Source organism: Trichechus manatus, unplaced genomic scaffold, assembly GCF_000243295.1.
Source record: "Trichechus manatus latirostris isolate Lorelei unplaced genomic scaffold, TriManLat1.0 scaffold00057, whole genome shotgun sequence".
Lineage (NCBI taxonomy): Eukaryota > Metazoa > Chordata > Mammalia > Sirenia > Trichechidae > Trichechus > Trichechus manatus.
The window spans coordinates 10233705-10248935 of NW_004443993.1; the positions used below are offsets into that span (position 1 = coordinate 10233705).

The 15231-nt window shown below is 50.3% G+C and overlaps 1 protein-coding gene across 1 annotated transcript in view; it reads right to left on the minus strand.

Moving 5' to 3' along the window:
* Positions 1-15231, minus strand: part of UHRF1 (ubiquitin like with PHD and ring finger domains 1) — a 41919-nt gene that overhangs the window by 18111 nt on the left and 8577 nt on the right. The window contains exons 3-4 of the mRNA XM_004378440.3: positions 12194-12354; positions 10427-10642 (exon numbers count right to left, since the gene is read on the minus strand). Coding sequence (XP_004378497.1) covers positions 10427-10642; positions 12194-12354 — 377 coding nt within the window. The remainder of the gene's footprint in view (positions 1-10426; positions 10643-12193; positions 12355-15231) is intronic.

Sequence of the window (15231 nt, forward strand, 5' to 3'; positions counted from 1 at the left end):
TACCCCATAGGATTTCCAAGGAGCGGCTGGTGGGTTCGGACTGCCGACTTTTAGTTGGCAGCTGAGCTCTTAGCCACTGCACCACCAGGATTCCTGTGTGTGTGTAGGTGTATATATATATATACACAAAGGAGTCCCTGGGTGATACAGCGGTTAATGTGTTCAGTTCCTAACCAAAAGATTAGTAGTTTGGGTACACCCGGAAGTGCCTCAGAAGAAAGGCTTGGAGACCTCTTTATAAAAACAAACAACCCAATTAAAAAATGGACAAAAGGTCTGAACAGACACCTCACCAGAGAAAACAATTACCGGACGAGGAGATGCTCCACATCACAAGTCACTAGGATTACACATTCGAACAATGACCCGCCACTTCACACCTATTACAATGGCTAAACTCCAGAACGCTGACAGCAAATGCTGGCGAGGACGCAGAGAAACTGGACCTCCACCCACGGCTGGTGGGCACGTAAAATGGTGCAGCCGCTCCGGAAAGCAGTTGGGCAGTTTCTTAGAAACTACTTGAACGCTTAACATACAACTCAGCAATTGCACTCCTGGGCATTTACCCCAGAGAAACGAGGACTTATGTTCACACAAAACCTTGTACGTAAATGTTTATAGCAGCTTTATTTATAATAGCCAAAAACCGGGACCGACACAGATGTCCTTCAACAGGTGGAAGGCTAAATAAACTATGGTTCGTCCATACCATGGAACGTTACGTCGTCAGCCGCTGTTGAGTCAGCCTCCGACTCATGGCAACCCCATGTACAAAAGGGATGGACAGTTGTGACCTACAGGGTTTTCCTTGGCGGATTTTTAGAAGTAGACCCAGTCTTAGTCTGAAGTTCCACAGAAACCTGTTCAGCATCCTAGCAACACATCCCCTGACAGACGGGTGGTGGCTGCATTTGAGGTATATTAGCCAGGAATCAAACCCGGGTCTTCTGCACAGAAGGCGAGAATTCTACCCCTGAACCACCACTGTCCTCCACCACGGAATACGTATCAACAATAAAAAAGAACAAGCAACTGATACATGGAACAACTTGGATGAATCTCTGGAGAATTATGCTGAGTGAAAAAAACGCCAATCCCAAAGATTACGCTCCGTCTGAATTTCATTTAAACAATGTTGTTGAGACTAGAAAATTACATAGAAGGAGAACAGATCAGTGGTTTGCCTGAGTTCAGGGTCTGGGGTGCAGGGAGCGGAGGCCCACGTGGGGGAACAGGATAGACCCCTAAGGAAATGGAAACGTCCTGGATTTTTTTTACTGTATCTGTGTCAATTTTCTGGCTGTGACATTGACTAGAGTTTTACAAGATGTTACCCTTGGAGGCAACTGGGTAACGGGCACAGGAGATTGCTCTGGATTATTTCTTAAAACTGCAAGAGAACCTACGATGATCTCCAAATAAAGTTTAACTAAAGCTAATGACCCTCACCCATCTGTCGGTGTGTCATCCATGGTGGCTTGCATGCTGCTGTGATGCTGGAAGCTGTACCACTGGTATTTTAAACACCAGCAGGATCACCCGTGGTTGGCAGGTTTCAGTGGAGCTTTGAGACTGAGACAGACTAGCAAGAAAGGCCTGGAGATCTACTTCCAAAAATCAGCCAGTGACAGCCCTATGGATCACAACAGATTATTGTCCAATACAATGCTGGAAGATGAGAACCAATGAGTCTAACACAGTACCCTGTGGATTCTTGCAGCCCAGGGAGTCAGCCGTGGCGTCAGGCCGGCTGCGCTCAGGGTGCACAAGGCGGGAGCAGAGCACTGTCACCTCTCTGAGACTCGTCGCCTGGCAGGCCTCTCGCCCGACAGCAGCCGCTTCCTGCGTCTCTCCCCAAGAAAGCACCCCGCTTGCCTGCTATCTGCAGGCCTCTCTCCTGCCCCAGGAGAAAGCCATCTACTCCTGAAAACGCAGCCACGGAAAACCCTATGGAGCGCAGTTATGCGCTGACGCCCGTGTGAGTCGCTCCGAGTCGGGGTCGTTGGTTGGTTACAGAAGAGGTGGCTGTGCTTCCGGTAGGGCAGGGCCCCGCACCCACGTCAGATTTTCAAATGTTTAAAATAACTGCATCAGTCACCCATCTTTACAAATCCAATTCCATAGAATAATTCTAATTGTCCGCTTCTCTCAGAAAACTGAAGGCTGACAGTCCCCCAGCACCAATAAGCTAGACCCGGCGCAGCTGCCGCTCTCAATGGGACCCGCACTCTGTTCCCTCCAGCTCTGCCCAGCCCCCCTGAGCGTCTGCATTTGGGGCCCTGATCCTGGCCAGCCCCAGCTGTGCAATCCAGGAATCTGAGCTAGAGAGATGGAGTGACTGACTCAGAGCCACTCAGTAGTGTCACCAAGTGCAAACTGAGTGTTATCGGAAAAACGGTGCCCCCCAAAGATATATGTTGAAGCTCTGACCCCTGTAGCCGTCAGTGTGACCTTATTTGGAAATAGGGTCTCTGCAGACATTATCAGTTAACAGGCGCGGTGCCGGAGTAAGGCGGGTCCGGAGCCCATAGGACTGGGTGTTTCTGTTGGATGCTGTCCAGTCGTTTCCGACTCACAGTGACCCCCATGTGACACAGTAGAACTGCCCCATAGGGTTTCCTAGGCTGTCATCTTTGTGGGAGCAGATCACCAGGTCTTTCTCCCTCGGAGTGACTGAGTTGGTACAAATCACCAACCATTCAGTTAGCAGCTGAGTGCTTAACTGTTGTGCCACCAGGGCTCCTTTCTACTGGAGAAGGGTGAGCCTTAATCCAATAGGACTGGTGTCCCTATAAAAAAGGAGAAGAGATACAGACATAGGGGGAGGGTGGCCACGTGAAGACGGAGGCAGACTGGAGCGATGCGGCCATAAGCCAAGAAACGCCTGGGGCCACGAGAAGCTGGGAGGGACGAGGAATGACCCTCCCCTAGAGCCTTCAGAGAGCATGGCCCTGCTGATACCTCAGTTCCAGACTCCTGGCCTCCAGGGCTGTGAGACAGTATCTACTCTTCTAAGCCACCTGGACTTTGTTTCAGCAGCCCTGAGGAACTAATATGCTGAGTCTTTTCCTTCTAACTCCCACACCAGCCCTACCCCACACTCTGCCTTAAGAACACTGGCGTCTCCCCCACAACTGTGGCCCTGACGTAACCTTTAAACCTTAAACCAAAACTATCCCCTGATGTCTTCTTAAAACCAAGCAACAATTTAGCCTAACTAGTACAGAATGTCTGCCTTGAGCACGGTGCCCGTTCGAAGAACTATCTAAAGGGATCAAACTGACAACAGCAACTGGGAAGTTTAGACAGGAAGCTGAGGGGTGGCGAGTTTATGTCAATGGGGAGGAACAACTCGGAAACAGAGGGTGAGAATGTTTGCACAACTTGAAGGATGTAATCGATTGTTGGACTGGTGTATGTTTTGCTCTGTATATTCTCAACAACCTCAAAAAATATTATATATTTAAAAAAAAAAAAATACTGGTGCCAACATTTTTAAGGGCCTGGGTTTCTGCCAAGTGGCCCGTTTTGTCCTTGCTTTGCAGAAGCAGGCGGGTCTGAGACACAATGTTCAGAAACATTGAGCGTAAATCACTTTTTTTGGAAACAGCTGAGCCTTTCCTTGGCCATTATGATCAAAATCCTCCCTCCCAAGTGCTTCCTCCCAGACACACAGTGAAGGAGACCCCACAGAACGAGACGGAGGATGAAGGGCCGTCCTCACTTCTGTTTTCAGGCCGAAGAGTTGGGAGCAAGATCCCAAATGAGGCTTGGGATTTTGTGTGTATGTGTGTGTATGTGTGTGTGTGTGCGTGCGTGCGTGTTTAATAGCTTTGTTGTTATTGTTAACTGCTATCAAGTCAGCCCGGACTCATGGTGACCCCGTGCACGACGGAACGAAAGGCTGCCTCGTCCTGCGCCATCCTCGTGATCAGTTGCAGGTCAGACCTCTGTGATCCATAGGGCTTTCATGGGCTGATTTTCTTTTTCTTTTTTAATTGTTATTTTTTTTTTTTTTTACTGTACTTTAGATGAAGGTTTACAGAGCAAATTAATTTGTCATTAAACAATTAATACACATATTGTTTTGTGACATTGGCTGCTAACCCCATGGCATGTCAACATTCTCCTTTCTCGACCTTGGGTTCCCTGTTATCAGCTTTCCTGTCCCCTCCTGCCTTCTCATCCTCGGCCCTGGGCTGGTGTGCCCACTTACTCTCGTTTTGTTTTATGGGTCTGTCTCATCTTTGGTTGAAGGCTGAACCTCGGAGTGACTTCAGTACTGAGCTAAAAGGGTGTCCGAGGGCTCTATCACAGGGTTTTCATGGGCTGATTTTCTAAAGTAGATGCCAGGCCTTTCCTCCTAGTCTGTCTTAGTCTAGAAGCTCTGCTCAAGCCTGCTCTGCATCATAGTAACTCAGAAGCCTCCAGTGACAGATGGGTGGTGGCTGCACATGAGGTGCGCTGGCCGGAAATCAAACCCGGGTCTCCCGCATGAGAGGTGAAAATTCTACCATTGAACCACCAATGCCTCACCACTGGTGGACAGGGGAAGGTTAATAAAAAGGTTGTCACAAATCAGTTCACACTATCACCAGTTCCCTTATTTAGTGGCACCCCCTACCGAGCTGATATACTAGTGCCCTGGCTTAGAAAATACTTTTATATGCTTCAACTATATATCTCTGCTCTCCCACAGGTATGAATCTTTTCGGTGCTAAACAATACAGCTAACAGAAGCTCATAAGTCACCGTCTATATATTGTATTTAGAATATTTAGAACAGGGGTCGGCAAACTATGGCCCATGGCCAAATCCGGCCCACCGCTTGTTTCTGTAAATAAAGTTTTATTGGTATACAGTCACATCCATTTGTTTACACACCGTCTCTGGCTGCTTTTGCCCCAAAACCACAGAGGTGAATAATCATGATAGAGACCTCCTGGATTGCAAAGCCAGAAAGATTTACTATCTGGCCCTTTACAGGAAGTTTGCCACCCTGATCTGGACGACCCCTGCGAATGTACACAGCTCACTGAGTGGCACACATGGTTCAGCACTCGGCTGCTGACTGAAAGGTTGGCGGTTTGAATCCACTCAGAGGTACATCGGAAGAAAGGCCCGGTGAGCTACTTCCAAAAAATCAGCCATTTGAAAACCCTATGAAGCATAGTTCTACTCCGCCACACATGGGATCACTGTGAGTCAGAATTGACTTGACCGTGATTGGTGGGTTGGTTGGTTGCCCGGGGACCAATGACGTGCAGAGCAAGCAGAGGGCGTCATCAGGCAGTAGGTCCCCGGGCTTCCTGCTGTCGCCAGCCAGGGTCCTGACTTCAGAGTCTGCCTCTCTCTGTTCCGATCACTCAGGAGGGGATGGCATGGCGGATTCCCCAGTGCTGGGGCTTGTGGGGGTGAGCCTCTCAAGGAGCAGTCCCAGACTTGAAGGATCCCGACCAAGTTGCTGGCATCAGGAGAGGCCTCTGCCGCCTTGGAGGGCATCAGGGACACTGCCACAGCATGGCCCAAGCGGAGGACCTTGCACCCCACCTCCCCGGCCACCGCAGCCTTCTCCCCGCCCTCCCTGCTGCCCCCTGCTGCCCATTCCCTGCTCAGCAGCCAGAGTGATGAGTTTTCATCACAGCTCAAAGTCTGACACTCTGAATGGCTGCCCATAACAGAGAACAAAGACCAATCCCTTACCACATCTATCCCAGGGTGGTGCAAGGTGAATGCACCCAGCTGCTGACTGAAAGGTTAGAGGTTCAAGTCCACCCAGAGGCACCTTGGAAGAAAGGCCTGGCAATCTACTTCTGAAAACTCAAGCCATTGAAAACCCTGTGGAGCACAGTTCTTACTCTGACACACATGGAGTCACCAGAAGTCCGGGTCGACTTAATGGCAACTGGTAGCGGTTTGCGATCAGCTGCTAGCCCAAAGGTTGGCGGTTTGAACCTCCCCAGCAGCACTGCGGAAGAAAAGCCTGGTGATCTGCTTCCGTTAAGATGACAGCAAAGAAAACCCTATGGAGCACAGTTCTACTCTATAACACATGGGGTCGCCATGAGTTGGGGGCCAACTCGGCAGCAACTAACAAGTCACATGCTGACTGCTCAGATCCCTGGCAGCTTCCATGGCCTCGCCTCCTTCCTCCCACTCCAGCCCACTGGCCTCCTTGCTTCCTCACGGCACAGCCCTGCCCCAGCCCCTTTGCACTGGCTGTGCTGTGTGCTTGGGATGCTGTTCCTGGACATTCACGTGGCTTGCTCTCACCTCTTCCAGGTCTCGGTTCAAATGTTGAAGCTGTTCCTCAGCTCTTCCCACCACAGGCGCCCAGCACCCTCGCCTGCTCCCTGCTTCGTTTCCGCCTCACAGCACTCACCACGACCAGGCACTGTGGTGTGTTTGTTTGTTCGCTGCCAAGTGGCCTGGCCGCCCCATGAGGCAAGGTCGTCACAGCTGTAACGCCCTGCTTCTCAACCAGGGGCAACTGTGCACCCCCAGGACACCTGGCGATGGGCGGGGACATTTTTGGTTGGCGTGACTGGGGGGAAAGGATCCAGCCCTGTGCCAGCAGTGGGTGCCGAGGGGGAGGGATCCTGATCACAGCAAATAGGGAGGAGGGAGAGAGATTGCCACCGAGGGATATTCAGCAATGTCCGGGGACATTTTTTTTTTACAACTGGGTAGTGTTACTGGCATGGAGTGGGTGGAGGCCAGGGATGCTTCTCAACACCCTACAGTGCACAGGACGGCCCACCCCAGAGAAGGATCCGGCCCCATCGTCAGCAGTGCCGAGGTTGAATAAAATAACTGCTATAGCCTCATGCCTAGAACGGGCCTTGGCACACAGTAGGCGCTCAATAAGGAGCCCTGGTGGTGCAATGGTTGAGCGCTGGGCTGCTAACCAAAAGGTGGTAGCTGAAACTCACCCAGTGGCTTCACGGAAGAAAGACTCAGAGATGTGCTCTCATAAAGATGACAGTCAGAAGATCCTATGGGGCGGTTCTTTCAGTCACGGGGTCACTGTGAGTTGGAATCGACTCAGCAGTAACTAACAACAGCAACAACAGGCACTCGATAAATACGTCCATGGACACATGGGAGGACGAGCCCCAGAGCTGCGTGAACTGAGGCTAGGACAGACCACGGCCAGGGCCTGCCCTGCCTCTAGGGGCTTTGAAGAGGACGGAAGCCCCTCAGCCCTTGTCCGATGCAGTTAACTCCCTGCCTAAAAGTACACCCTCTACCATTGACTCCTGCACCTGTCTACTTGCGGGAGCCCAGGCCACCAGGCAGAGAAAGGCCACGGGAGCAGCTGCAGGGGAGCCCGTGCCTGTTCCTGGGACGGAAGGCAGGAAGGTGCAGAGAGGGACAAAGTCTGAGCCAAGCTCTTCCAGAGGGGCAGTGCGGGAGCGGAAGGAGCAAGCGCAGGACAACTGGCACATTAGACAGACGGTGAAGCTGGACAGGGAGGCTGGGCCAGCCCTGCCCTGCCAAGGCCCCAGTGTCTGTTGTGCAAGGCCTGGATTTAAATGGCCAAAGGGTGGAAAATACGTTTCATGAGCAAAATGACAAAAGCATGTGTGGATTTTTCCTATGGCATTGTTCAGGATAAGAAACATGCATGTCAGGATAGGGGCAGTCAATGTACCCCTCAGAAAGAATACAGAACAGCAAAATACTACTCTGCAATAAAATATATATAAGGAACAGTACCAGTCCACTCGACAGCAGACAGGCTTCAAACACATTATACTTCCTCAAAAAGTTCAACACAGAATTACTGTATAAGCCAGCAATTCCGCTCCTAGGTACATACCCAAAAGAACTGAAAGCAGGGACTCAAACAGATACTGTAAACCAACGTTCATCGCTGCACTACTCACAATCACCAGAAGGTGGAAACAACCCAAGGTGAATGGACAAGCAAAATGTGATCCCATCCATACCATGGAACATTACTCAGCTGTGAAGGGAAACGAAGTTCTGATACGCGCCGCAACATGGATGAACCTTGAAAACACACTCAGTGAAATAAGCCAGACATAAAAGGGTGCATATTGTATAATCCTACTTATATGAAATATCTGGAATAGGCAAACTCATAGAGACCAAAGTTTATTAGTGGTTACCAGTGGCAGGGGGAAGGGAAAAGGGGACTCACTGCTTAGGGGCACTGAGCTTCCGTTAGGGGTGACAGAAACATTTGGAGACGAGAGTGGTGATTGTTGCACAGCATGATGAAAGTAGTCAATGTCATGGAATTGTACATGTAAAATGTGTTGACATGGCAAATGGTTTGTTATATGTGTGTACATACCCCTCGATGGTACCTGTTGCTGTGGAGTCAATTCCAACCCATAGCAACTGTACAGGACAGAGTAGAACCGCTCCATAGGGTTTCCAAGGAGCAGCTGGTGGATCTGAACTGCCGACCTTTTGGTTAGCAGTCAAGCTCTTAACCACTGTGCCACCAGGGCTCCGTGTGTGTGTGCGCGTGTGTGTGTGCGTGTGTGTGTATGTGTGTGTGTATAAATATGTATGTATCTATATGCTCACAATAAAAAAAGTAAATTTTTAAAAAGTGGTTAAAATGATAAATGTTTTATGCACACGACGTGGAAGAAGTCTGACTCAAAAGACTGCAGAGTGTATAATTCCATACGTATGAAGTTTCTAGAAAAGGCAAACCAAGAGAGACAAAAAGCAGAGTAGGGCTGCCTGGGGGTGGAGATGAGAAGGATGAAATGCAAATGAGCCCCCGGGAACCTTTGGTGGGGATGGCAGTGCTTAAATCTGCACCGTGATGGTGGTCATACAACTGTATACATTTACTTCTTGTTGGGTGCCGTCGAGTCGATTTCGACTCAGGGCAACTCCATGTGACAGAGGAGAGCCACCCCAAAGGGTTTCCTAGGCTGTAATCTTTACGGGAGCAGATCGTCAGGTCTTTCTCCTATGGAGCTACTGGTGGGTTCGAACCACCAACCTTTCAGTTAGCAGCCTAGTGCTTAATCATTATACCACCAGGGCTCCTTATATACATTTACTACAACTCATCAAATAGTGCCCTGAGAATCGGTAGATTGTGACATGTAAATTATATCTCAGTAATCTCAATTTAGAAGCTGTACTTTTAAGTACTCATATGCAAAAAATTTTTAAAAAACTGAAAGGTAGCTTGGGGAGGTAGGCAATAAAGGATCATGGAAGCTTTTCAGATACTGACACGGATCACTCATGGAGATATACTGTCAATTATAGAAACAAGGTAGACCAGGACTTGGTAAACTGTTTCTGGAAAGGGCCAGAAGTAAATATTTTCGGCTTTGTGAGCAACACGGTCTCTGTCATGACCACTCAACTTTGCCGTTACAGCACAAAAGCAGCCACACACAATATATAAACAAATGGGCGTGGCTGTGTGCCAATAAAACTTTATTTACAAAAACAGGCAAGGGGCCAGATTTGGGCCCACAGACTGTAGTTCACTGACTCCTGATGTAGCGTACCCTTATTTGTGTTTTATTTATTTGTGCATGTATGTGTGTATGTGTGTGTATGCGTGCCTGAGTGTATGTACACATACATAGATACACTTGTTTACACACAGAATGTCCCTGGAAGGAAGAAACCGGTAACAGTGATGCCTCCAGAAATAGGAACTGGGTGGCCAGGAGACAGGGAAGCAGGGATAATACTCGCTGTGCAATCATTGGTACTTTCGGAATTTTGAACCATCTGAACGTATTCCCTATTCACCAGAATTGAAACAACAAACAAAATAAAAAAAAGAAGCTTGAACACCTCGCCTGCCGGGCACTGCTCCTGGGCGGGGGTGTGAGGTGCTCAGACACGTCTCAGGAAGATGCCTAGCACCCTGAGATAATCTTTAAACCTTAAACCAAAACTATCTTCTGCCATCTTCTTAAAACCAGACAAACAGTAGTTTGGCTTAACTAGTAAAGAATGTCTGCCTTGAGCATTGTGCTTTTTAAGATCTATATGGGATCAGAGTGACAAGAGCAACTCGAAAGGTTAGACAGGAAGCTTAGGGGGCAGTGAGCTTATGCTAATCAGGGAGGAACAATTTGGAAAAGGAAGGTGAGAATGTTGTACAACTCGAGGAATGTTATCAATGTCTCTGAACTGTATTCGGAGAACCTGCTGACCTGGTGTCTGTTCTGCTGCATACATTCTCAACAACAAACAACGAGAAGAAAAGAAGGGAGGAAAGATGACCCGCAGCGAGCAGGAAGGAAAGCGGGGCGCCAGAGGGGAGGCCGGGAGGCCGGGGCAGAGGCTGTGGCAACGGGCCAACCCAGGAGGGCCTCGCACAGTCTCAGAGCTGGCCTGAGGCCCCGGGAGGGGATGGGAACAGGAAGGACGGTGGCCCAGTGGCGTCCACTCTCTGGCTCACCCGAGCATGACGTTGGCATACAGCTCCCGCGCAGTCCTGGTCTCACGTTTCCGCAGGATCTCGGCGTCGTACCAGAAGCCGCGCTCCTTGGGGTTGTCGGGGTTGTAGTTGAGCATGACCACCTGGCCGGCCTCCAGCTCCTGCCACGGGAGGATGGTGCGGGCGCGCGCCCTGACGTCCCGGGAGCTCATCTGGACCACGCCGTTCTCCGGGTAGCTGAGAAGAGCCCACCATGTCCGTCACCAGGAGAGCCAACGGCAAGGGGAACGGCAAAGGCCACGGTGACAGAGGTCTCACACAGCACGGGGCGGGATGGTCTTCGTCACCACGGGACCCGGTCCCTTCCCCGACCATCTCGCGTGCCGGCGAGGTGTCCAAAACAGTGGTGTGAACACTTAACGCACTCAGCTGGTAACCACAAAATTGGCGAATCAAGTCCACCCAGAGGCACCTCGGAAGAAAGGCCCTCCGAAAAATCAGCCACAGTACTACTCTGACACATGGGGTTGTCATGAGTCGGATTTGATTCCACAGCAACTGTCTGACCCCCTGGGTAGTATAAATGGTTCACACACTCAGCCGCTAACTAAAAGGTTAAGGTTCAAATCCACCCCGAGGTGTCTCAAAAGAAAGACCTGGCAATCCAGTGCTGAGAGATCACAGCCATCGAAAGCCCTATGGAGCACAGTTCTACTCCAACACACGAGGGGTCGCCATGAGGCAGAATCGACTAGACAGCAACGGATTTTTTAAGATGGACAGATTAGACAGATATGGAGGTAGGGAGGTAGACAGGGAAGTAAGTAGATAAGCTCTCAGAACTAAGCCTCACGTTGCCAGGCACTTTTCCAGGCATAGGGACTCAGCAGGGAACCAGATTAAGACCCTGGGCCCCCTAGGATGTAAGCTCTACATAGACAGGCATGTTTGCTCTCTGTGTTCGCCAGTGTGTACGCTCCAGGCCCACCGTGGGGCCTGGCTCACAATTTAAAAAAAAACTGTTGCTGCCGAGTCAATTCCAACTCACGGCGATCCCATGTGTTACAGACTAGAACTGTGCTCCACAGGGTTTTCTTGGCTGTTACCTGCACAGAAGCAGATTGCCAGGCCTTTCTTCCACAGCACCATTAAAACCAAAACCATTGCCATCGAGTTGATCCCGACTCATAGCGACCCTATAGGACAGAGTAGAACTGCCCCATAAGGTTTCCAAGGAGCAGTTGGTGGATTTGAACTGCCAGCCTTTTGGTTAGCAGCTGAGCTCTTAACCACTGTGCCACCAGGGCTCCTACAGCACTGTTGAGTGGGTTCAAACTGCCGATCTTTAAGTTAATAGCCAGGCACAAACCATTTGTGCCACCCAAACCTCGGCACACAGTAGGTACTCAGTAAATATTTGCACAGTGAGTGGACCTTGACATTCCAGTAGAGGAGAGGGACACCAGATCTAAGATGACTTCATGTGGTAATAAGTGGTACAAATAAGACAGGAAAATTGGGGGCGGGGGTCGTGATTCAGGCTGGGTGACGAGGACCAAGTTCCCTGGGACCAAGGAGGAGCCGGCATTGCTTTGGGCCAGCACGCTGCTCCTCCAGGGGGTGGCCTTGTGGGTTGTTTGGGGACACGAAAGGCAGGGTACCCAGACGCTCCTCATCACCCCCAAGACGGTACTAAACTCCAGGCCTGGAGGCACTGAGCCAACGACACTTTGCAGAGACGGCGTGTCCCCAGGAGTCGACACAAGCCCCTGGCCCAGCGACACTCACTCGTCGTATTTCACGTGGTAGATGACATCGTCCTCCAGGGCCGGGCTGGAGGTGGAGCTGCAGGGCTCGTCCTGCGAGGGTCCCTTCCTGGTCACCCTGACCACCTGCGCCTCGAACCACGCGCCCATGTTCGTGTCCCGAGCGTCGATGTATTCGTTGACCTGCAACCCAGGCAAGGAACATGGTTCAGCAAAATTGACACGGGCTCGTCCTGGTCCTCGGGCCTGAGGGCCCCAGACCACCGGGCTGGGGGTGGGGATGGTGCTCAGGGCTGGGTGCAAACTCAACCGTCTACAACAGGGCTTCTCAGCCTGCACACTGCTGACATGGAGGCCGGGTCTTTCTCTGGGGCGGGGCCATCCTGTGCACTGTGGGGTGCCGAGCAGCATCCCTGGCCTCCACCCACTCAATGCCAGCAGCACCCCTCCCAGTCATGACAACCACAAATGTCCCCAGACATGGCCCAGTGTCCCCTGGGGGCAGAATCGTCCCTGGGTGAGGACCCTGGGTTAGGGGCTTCCACTGACCACCCCAAGAGACTCTACGCCCCATAATCATCTGACCTACTGACATCCTAGGATGCTGCCCACGTTTAAATCCACACACCGAGCGGGGAGGAGAAAGGAGGGGAATCACAGGAGCTGGAGGGTCTCCCTGGTTTATACTGGCTAATCCATCAAGAATTTATTCTGATGTATGGTGTGAGTTAGGGATTGAACCCAATTTTTCCAAATAACTAACATAGGGTCTCTCTCCCTCGGCACTGCTGGCATGGGGACCAGATTGTTCTCTGGGGTGGGGCATCCTGTGCACTCTAGGGTGCTGAGCAGCATCCCTGGCCTCCACCCACTCGATACCAGGAGCGCCCCCCTCCCAGTCATGACAACCAAATGTCTCCAAACATGGCCCGGTGTCCGGGAACGGGGAGGGGGGTGTCAAATGGTCCCCAGGGTGAGAACCCCTGGCCTATAAGAAAAAGTAAAGAGGGAATTAGGTACTGTCATTGAATTTGTACATGTGAAGAATGTTGAAGTAGCAAACAATTTGTTAAATATGTATTTAAACCACCCACCCACTGCCATCAAGTGGATTCTGACTCATAGCAACCCCATGTGACAGAGCCAGAACTGCCCCATAGGGTTTACAAGACACACCTTTCTCCCGCAGAGTGGATGGTGGGTTCGAACCGTCGACTTTTTTGGTTAACAGCCAAGTGCTTAACCACTATACTACCAGGGCTCCTTCGTATTTACCACGATTTAAGAAAAAATAACTTTTTTAAAAAAGAATCAAAGGAAGACCATGCCTCTGAAAATTATTTCTCGTGGTTAAATACTTGCAACCTTAAGTGTCCATCATGGGGAGCTGGGGAAATGAATGACAGTGGGGTCATTCAGTGGAATTCTGTTGTCACTGGAATGGGGTAGACTGCTATCCGCTAACAGGACAAGATCTTCACCATTTATTAAGTGAAAAAAAACCAAGCCTCATAGATCAGAAAAAGGAGCCCTAGTGAGCAACAGTTAAACACTTGGCTGTTAACCAAAAGGTTGGTGGTTTAAAGCTACCCAGTGGCTCCAGCTCCGAGGGAGAAAGACCTGGCAATCTGCTTCTGTAAAGATTATTGTTGCTGCTAGGTGCCATCGAGTTGTTTCCAACTCACGGCCACCCCATGTGACAGAGGAGAACTGCTCTATAGGGTTTTCTAGGCTGCAACCTTTATGGGAACAGACGGCCAGGTCTTTTCTCCTGTAAAGATTATAGCCTAGAAAACCCCATGCGGCGGCTCTACTTTTGTCATATGGGGTCACCACGAGTCAAAAATCAACGAAAGCACCCAACAACAACAATGTATGCCCTGAAAAGGAATTTTTAGAAAAAGCAGGAAGCAGGCCCCCCAAGGCCAGCGGGAGACTGGAGGACAGGCACATTATCTTAACCGAGGCCTCTGCCGCTCAGCTCCAGCCACACTGCTGAGCAGGGGCAGCGGCCCAGGGAGGCCAGAACTGCCCAGTTTTCAGGAGAAGCTAGACACCTGGATCTCTACGTGGCATTTCCTTATTCTTAGGTGGTGACAGTGAATTCAAGTATTTTACAGCGACAGTAAAGGCCAAAGAGAAGACATCTGCTGGCCCCTGACACAGAACTTTGCCTTCCAGGGTCACAGAAGAACCCCTAGATACCAACATGACACCCACATTCACTGCAGCACTGCTCACAGGTGGCGACCACCCAAGTGACCCTCACAGATGAGTGCATTAACACAATGGGATCCATCTGTACAGCGGACTACTACTCAGCCATAAAGAGAAATGAGGTTCTAATACGTGCCACCCCAGGGTTGAACCTTGAAAACTTTTATGCTGAATGAAATCAGTCACAAAGGGACAAATATTATGTGACCCCACTTGTACGAAGCGTCTAGAATGCTGGCATACAGGCAAATGCATAGAGACAGAAAGTAGATTAGTGCTTGCCTAAGGGCAGGGGAGTTCTCGGGTCTGCACATGATTACGCCCTTGGCTACTAACTGAAAGGTTGGTAGTTTGAATCCACCCAGAGGCACCTCAGAAGAAAGGCCTGGTGATCTATTTCCAAAAAAATCCATCATTGAAAATCCTATGAAGCACAGCTCTAGTCTGACACACGTGGGGTCGCCGTGAGTCAGAGTCAACTCTATGGCAATAGGTTCTGTGTTTTGCTTTTTTAGGGGCTGGGGGAAGGGTAACCAGCAGTGACTGCAATGAGTATGGGGTATCTACAGAGGGAGAAAAAAATGCCCTAAACTGCACTGTGAGGATGGCCACACAACTCAGTGAACTTAGCAAAAATCCCTGAACTGTACACTTTAAAAGGGTGAATTTTATGGTGTGTGAATTAAACGACAATAAATGGGCCTGTATTTTAAATTGGGGAGGGGTGGAATCAGGAGGAGGGGACTGACTGCTCAATGGGTACCAGTTACCAGCTGCTGTCAAGTCGACTCTGACTCATGGCGCCCCCATGCATGGCAGAGTGGAGCTATGCTCCATAGTGTT